This window comes from Sycon ciliatum, chromosome 7 (genome assembly GCF_964019385.1).
Source record: "Sycon ciliatum chromosome 7, ocSycCili1.1, whole genome shotgun sequence".
NCBI classification, from domain to species: Eukaryota; Metazoa; Porifera; class Calcarea; order Leucosolenida; family Sycettidae; genus Sycon; species Sycon ciliatum.
Genome location: NC_088649.1, coordinates 3429644 through 3437143, shown reverse-complemented (window position 1 = coordinate 3437143; position 7500 = coordinate 3429644). Strand labels below are relative to the sequence as shown.

At 46.8% G+C, this 7500-nt stretch overlaps 2 protein-coding genes across 4 annotated transcripts in view; one reads left to right on the top strand and one right to left on the bottom strand.

The window, feature by feature from the left end:
- Window positions 1-2342, top strand: part of LOC135820751 (uncharacterized) — a 22265-nt gene extending 19923 nt beyond the window's left edge. The window contains exon 11 of the mRNA XM_065333772.1: window positions 1176-2342. Coding sequence (XP_065189844.1) covers window positions 1176-1200 — 25 coding nt within the window. The 3' untranslated portion in view covers window positions 1201-2342. The remainder of the gene's footprint in view (window positions 1-1175) is intronic.
- Window positions 2343-4814: 2472 nt separating this feature from the next.
- The window catches only part of LOC135820752 (uncharacterized), a 38175-nt gene continuing 35489 nt past the window's right edge, over window positions 4815-7500 (bottom strand). Inside the window, exon 6 of one of the 3 annotated variants that reach the window (XM_065333776.1) lies at window positions 4815-5978. In XM_065333776.1, the coding sequence (XP_065189848.1) occupies window positions 5954-5978 (25 nt within the window). In that variant the 3' untranslated portion in view covers window positions 4815-5953. The remainder of the gene's footprint in view (window positions 5979-7500) is intronic. The other 2 variants (XM_065333774.1, XM_065333775.1) reach the window with 2 other exon arrangements.

Genomic DNA, 7500 nt, shown 5'->3' with positions numbered 1-7500 from the left:
GGCAGTAGTGGGGTTTATCGGCACTTGTGCCAGTGGCTGTGAGACTTATCCACTCACCCCCACCGTTAGGAGCTGCATCTGCCGCTAGAGGGTTTACCGGGTGTTGGCGGCCGTCGTGAGTTCCCTTCGTGAACGGACAAGATATTTTCTTTCTTTTTTACTGCACTTCATGTCATCTGCGACTTCGGGTCTCGGGTATTATTCTTTACCCGTCTACCCGAGGTCCTCACGGGTAGCACGGGTACCCGACTACCCGTGCACAACACTAATCATGATGTCTGCAAACAGTGTTGGGGGGGGGGGGGGGGGGGGGGGTGAATGCATACAGTGTGAATGTGTACAGTACAGTCGAAGGGAACTGCAAACTGCATATGGAAACACACAGACAGTGCAGGGTGCTACAATACATGCAATACTGTGTAGTACAATGTTTACTAGCACATGTGAATATACCCATACAGCAGTGTACATGTGCTTGTACAGGTACATGATATGAATATGCCCATACAGCAGTGTACATGTGCTTGTACAGGTACATGATATGAATATGCCCATACAGCAGTGTACATGTGCTTGTACAGGTACATGATATGAATATACCCATGCAGCAATGTACATGTACTTGTGAACATGATTGTGAATGCAGCGATACTGCCGGACGTTCGCTAATGCTAAAGGCAGAACTTGGCAGGATCCACCGCTCGGTATCTTTATCTGTATGAGATAGCACAGTGAAATCGGTCTAAGATGACCGCTCAAGAGACCTTCAAAATGTGGTCTCTGTTGCCAGCTGGTCGCCTTATCAAGGGTCGTTTGACTGGAAATAGCATCCCTGGGTCGATCCTGGTTGCGGCAGTCTTCTACTGTAGCGTACATGGAAATCCAGTCAATTGACCGGGGCCGGCGCCCTCAGCGCATACAGAACACTGTGTCCCATGCACATGTTGATCCTATGCGACCAGCGCACTGCAGCGCATAAATGCATGTGTGTACCGCTTATCAACGGCTGCATGGCCAGTGCCCTGGGGCCGCTAGACGTGCGACCGGATTTCCATGTCCACCACAGTAGGATGGTGGTTGCCTTATCCGAGTGGCCGCCTTGACAGGTTTTAATGTACCTGTTCACCATGGGTGTTTTTCTGTCTGTTTATGTTTGTTTTTGCACGCCCTCTTAGGCGTGCACGGTTCATTGACGGTTGAGCTCATGATCCCGTCGTCTCGAGCCGGCAAGGCGTCCGACAAAACCTGATGCTCCGCGTAGGTTTGCCGTGTGCTGTCCGTGGTGGCCAACGCCTATCTCTGTCCAGTGCCTTGCGCAGTGGAGTGCTTGCTCAAAGTAGTGTGTAGGCTGCACTTTGGACATGGACCTTAGTCACACGGAATCATGCCCTGCATCAGGTTTGTCATTCATTTCTTTGTTCTGCATGTTCAGATTTGGTACGTAATGGTTGCCAAGTGAATTGAATGATCGTTTTCTAGGTATTTTTTCATCTTTTTTTGCACCGTCTCTCGCCACTTTTTGAATTATTGATAAAATTATTCTCTTGAAAATTCTTTGCATAAACTACACATAATTATTATGCAGTGTAGCACTTTTGATTTCCTTCTTACACCATTAGTGGGTTTCCCACACCAGTTTTGCATATTTGTTTGATTTATCATTTACCCAATTTTTCCTTTAGATTTAGCAGTGCTTTAGTTTAGAAGTAGCAATGTATCACAAATACCGTTACGTTGACACACACACACACACACACACACACACACACACACATACACGCACGCACACACACATACACACACACACACACACATCCACACACACACATGCCGATGTGCACACATGCGCTGACACACACATGCATACATGTACATGCAAATACTTCCGGCAAGACGCACAGACACCTCGTCTGTGCATGCATATCAAGGACAGATTTTGATCAAACCGTTGTCCATGCACTGCTTCGCTAGTGTCGCTGCGTCTCCCACAAGCAATGTGAATATTCTTGAACTGGAGTTCGATCTTGTTCGACTCTTGATATTTTTCCTTTATTTGGAGTGTGCCCCCCCCCCCCCCCCCCCACACACACACCACTACTTCCTCATCCGGAAGTTGCAATTCAGCTTCTGCTTCCTCTGCTCGTATTTTGCCGTTTTTTTTCAAGTTTTTCGCCTTCTCCGGTATTTTGCAGTTTATTGATTATGTGCAATCACTACAGCATTGATTGTATTCAAGCCGGACCCGGCACTGCACAACCACAGCAGTCGGTCGGTCTGACTCGATTTTCAAAAGACTAAGTACACGCTCCTCTCAGTTAGGGCAGTCATGTGACATGCCCCAGGAAGTAAAGTTTTGAATAGAATCGATTCGTTGTGTTCTTTTTGTGTTGTGGCCTTCACCGCTATGGAGGTTATGCGGTTACATCATCAGTCGAGATGCTGTGGCAAGGTCGCGGCACACACGGCTGTGTTGTGCTAGAGACTCGCGAGGCTGTATGAATACAATGTAGCCGTGACTGACTCGCGCTCTGCACATAGTGCCCATAGGCGGTTCCGCTGATTCACCACCATGACATCATTCGCATAACCATGACATCATTTGCATAACCATGACATCATTGGCATAACCATGACATCATTCGCATAACCTCAAAAGCAGTTAGCCTGTGCGGTGTGCAACAAAAAGTCAACTTTGCGTATAACCACACTCGGCGGAGCATCAGAAAAGTGTCCTTATTCGTGAAGTGTCGTTATACCCGAAGTCGCATTCTATTACAGTTAGATGCATGGACTTTGCACTGACTTGAACGTCGAACGCGTCGTCACGACTCACGCGTACATTTCTTTGTGGGCGTGCGCGTGTACGCATGCATGCATGTGGCATGCTGCGTCATGCAGTCAAAGCATGCACTGCCTGAACACAGTCAAGTCAACCACGTTACAGAAATCACCCTACAATTGTAGTGCTGCAGAGCACTTTTTGGTGAAAAATACATTTTTCCCTCAAAATGTTGTTATGGTATCACGGCGCGGCATAATCCACCAGAGCCTTATCAGAGTGCATGAATGCGCAGCATCAAGAGTGCATAACCCCGCCATGAGAGCGGGGTTATGTATGGCAACATGATGGATGTACATACCAGTTCTCTCTCTATCTAAATCATGTGTAGATCTCCCATGTACAGTCGGTTTTGCGTACTGTAAAAGCCATACGTATAACGAAGTGCTAGCTCTAACGAGTTAACGAGGAGAAATCTGTCGTTAAAATAGAAATCGTTATACAGAAATCGATACATATACTGTCCCATTGAGCGTTGAGAATAAGTGAGAATCGTTACCTTTGGTACACGTAAACCAGTCAATTTTGGGAAATCGTTGTAATATGCGCCTCGTTAGAATAATGGCTTTCACAGTATAACGACACTCGGCGGACGGCGGGGCATCAGAAAAGTGTCCACGAATGGGACTTTGCTATGGAATACTAGGGGCGTGGGAATTCTGTCGTTATTCGCGAATTGTCGTTATACGCGCATTTATTCGCGAAGTTGACTCACGGTACTGTGTCATGTATAAGAGTACATCAGTATTACCTGTGCCCTGCGCGAATTGAAATAAAAGAATACAACAACAACATGAAACTGGCCGGGTTTCATGTACATCTACCGTCTTGATCAATACATGTACATGTATACCATACATGTATGCATTGACTTTCCTGACGTCGTCGTCTTTCGAAAACCCTAGACTTGAACGTCGAACGCGACGTCATGCGTACATTTCTTTTTGGGCGTGCGCTAGATGATGTGGCATACACATGCAGTCAATGCATGCATGTGGATCTACATGACTGTATTTTAATGGTATTCGAGTACCGGTACATGACTTTTCTGATGCCCCGTCGTCCGCCGAGTGTCATTTTACGCAAAGCTGACTGTACATGGTAGATCTACACATGATTTAGAGAGAGAGAGAGAGAGAGAGAGAGAGAGAGAGAGAGAGAGAGAGAGAGAGAGAGAGAGAGAGAGAGAGAGAGAGAGAGAGAGCAGGAACTGGTATGATGTACATCCATCATGTTGCCATACATAACCCCGCTCTCATGACGGGGGTTATGTACTCTTGATGCTGCGCATTCATGCACTCTGATTAGGCTCTGGCGGATTATGCCGCGCCGTGATACCACAACAACATTTTGAGGGAAAATGATGTATTTTTCACCAAAAAAGTGCTCTGCAGCATTATTACTATAAGGTGGTTTCTGTAACGTGGTTGACTTGACCATGTTCAGGCAGTGCATGCTTTGACTGCATGTCGCGGCATGCCACATGCATGCATGCGTACACGCGCACGCCCACAAAGAAATGTACGCATGACGTAGCGTTCGACGTTCAAGTCAGAACAAAGTCCCATGCATCTAGCTGTAATACATGTGGAATGCGACTTCGGGTATAACGACACTTCACGAATAAGGACACTTTTCTGATGCCCCGCCGAGTGTCGTTATACGCAAAGTTGACTTTTTGTTGCACACCGCACAGGCTACCTGCTTTTGAGGTTATGCAAATGATGTCATGGTTATGCGAATGATAACATGGTTATGCTAATGATGTCATGGCGGTGAGTCAGTGGAATCGCCTATAGGCACTATGTGCAGAACGCGAGTCAGTCACGGCTACATTGTATGCATACAGCCTCGTGAGTCTCTAGCACAACACCGCCGTGTGTGTGCCGCGACCTTGCCACAGCATCTCGACTGAATGTAACCGCATAACCTCCATAGCGGTGAAGGCCACAACACAACAAGAATACAATGAATCGGTTCTATTCAAAACTTTACTTCCTGGAGCATGTCACATGACTGCCCTAACTGAGAGGAGCGTGTACTTAGTCTTTTGAAAATCGAGTCAGACCGGCCGACTGCTGTGGTTGTGCAGTGCCGGGGTCCGGCTTGAATACAATGAATGCTATAATGATTGCACATAATCAATAAACTGCAAAATACCGGAGAAGGCGAAAAACTTGAAAAAACGGCAAAATACGAGCACAGGAAGCAGACGCTGAATTGCAACTTCCGGGTGAGGAAGTAGGGGGGGGGGGGGGGCACACTCCAAATAAAGGAAAAATATCAAGAGTGGAACAAGGTGGGACTCCAGTTCAAGAATATTCACATTGCTTGTGGGAGACGCAGCGACACTGGCGAAGCAGTGCATGGACAGCGGTTTGATCAAAACCTGTCCTTGATATGCATGCACAGACGAGGCGTCTGTGCGTCTTGCCGGAAGTATTTGCATGTACATGTATGCATGTGTGTGTCAGCGCATGTGTGCACATCGGCATGTGTGTGTGTGGATGTGTGTGTGTGTGTGTATGTGTGTGTGCGTGCGTGTGTGTGTGCGTGTGTGTGTGTGTGCGTGTGTGTGTGTGTGTGTGTGTGTGTGTGTGTGTGTGTGTGTGTCAATGTATGTAGTTGTGATACATTGCTACTTCTCAAGCACTGCTAAATCTAAAGAAAAATTTGGGGAAATGATAAATCAAACAAATATGCAAAACTGGTGTGGGAAACCCACTAAAGTTGTATGAAGGAAACTAAAAGTGCTACGCTGCATAATAATTATGTGTAGTTTATGCAAAGAATTTTCAAGAGGATAATTTTTAATTTCAAAAAGCGGCGGGAGACGGTGCAAAAAAAGATGAAAAATATCTAGAAAAACGGTCATTCAATTCACTTGGCATCCATTATCAACCAAATCAGAACATGCAGAACAAAGAAATGAATGACAAACCTGATGCAGGGCATGATTCCGTTTCACTATTGTCGATGTTCAAAGTGCAGCCTGCACACTACTTTGAGCAAGCGCAGATAGGCATTGGCCACCACGGCCACACACGGCAAACCTACGCGGAACATCAGGTTTTGTCGGACGCCTTGCCGGCTAGGAACGACCGGATCGTGAGCTCAACCGTCAATGAACCGTGCACGCCTAAGAGGGAGTGCAAAAACAAACATAAACAGACAGAAAAACACCCATGGTGAGCAGGTACATTAAAACCTGTCAAGGCGGCCACTCGGATAAGGCAACCACCATCCCAGAAGACCGCTGCAACCAGGATCGACCCAGGGATGCTATTTCCAGTCAAACGACCCTTGATGACCCTTGATGACCCTTGGTCATCTTAGACCGATTTCACTGTGCTATCTCATACAGATAAAGATACCGAGCGGTGGATCCTGCCAAGTTCTGTCTTTAGCATTAGCGAACTTCCGGCAGTATCGCTGCATTCACAATCATGTTCACAAGTACATGTACATTGCTGTATGGGTATATTCATATCATGTACCTGTACAAGCACATGTACATTGCTGCATGGGCATATTCATATCATGTACCTGTACAAGCACATGTACACTGCTGTATGGGCATATTCATATCATGTACCTGTACAAGCACATGTACACTGCTGTATGGGCATATTCACATGTGCTAGTAAACATTGTACTACACAGTATTGCATGTATTGTAGCACCCTGCACTGTCTGTGTGTTTCCATATGCAGTTTGCAGTTCCCTTCGACTGTACTGTACACATTCACACTGTATGCATTCACCCCCCCCCCCCCCCCAACACTGTTTGCAGACATCATGATTAGTGTTGTGCACGGGTAGTCGGGTACCCGTGCTACCCGTGAGGACCTCGGGTAGACGGGTACAGAATAATGCCCAAAAACCCGATGTCGCAGATGACATGAAGTGGAGTAAAAAAGAAAAAATATCGTGTCCGTTAACGAAGGGAACTCACGACGGCCGCCAACACCGGGTAAACTCTAGCGGCAGATGCAGCTCCTAACGGTGGGGGTGAGTGGATAAGTCGCACAACCATTGGTACAAGTGCCGAGAAACCCCATTAGGCATTAATAGAGAGGTTATGGAGTACGATTTTTCGTGCCAAAATCTGTAGAGGCGCTACGGATGTTTTATACGTCGTATTCCAGCAGTGAAATGTTCCGGAGTACGGAACTTATGTGTTTGCCGTTATTGCCTAGGTTACGGTCGCAAACACGTCACATTCCTGCGCTATGCTTTTTTATTTTGAAAATTTGTACCGAAATCAAAACTTCCCGCGGAAAATCGATGTTTCTCGTACCAAATTTGTACGCAAAAATCTTTCTGCACCCTATGACGCAAAATCTCCATACGAAACATGGTTCGTATGAAAGCCAGTCCACACGGCCGGGTACGGATTCTCCGTGCCGAAAAATCATATGGAGCACGCCTCTAAAATCCGTAGGGCCCATACGGATTTTGGCAAGGAAAATCGTACCCCGGAACCTCTCTAATAGCCGCATCCATGTACCCCTTGTGCCTGGCCACAAGTTCCCAGTTGACTGTGGGTAGCAGCATGGCTAGAAAATCTGCTCCCAGGCAAAACTTGAACCAGGTACCCCTCGTATCTCAATCATGGTCTTTGATCAACCCACTGTGCCTGCCATCAAGTACCGTGCACG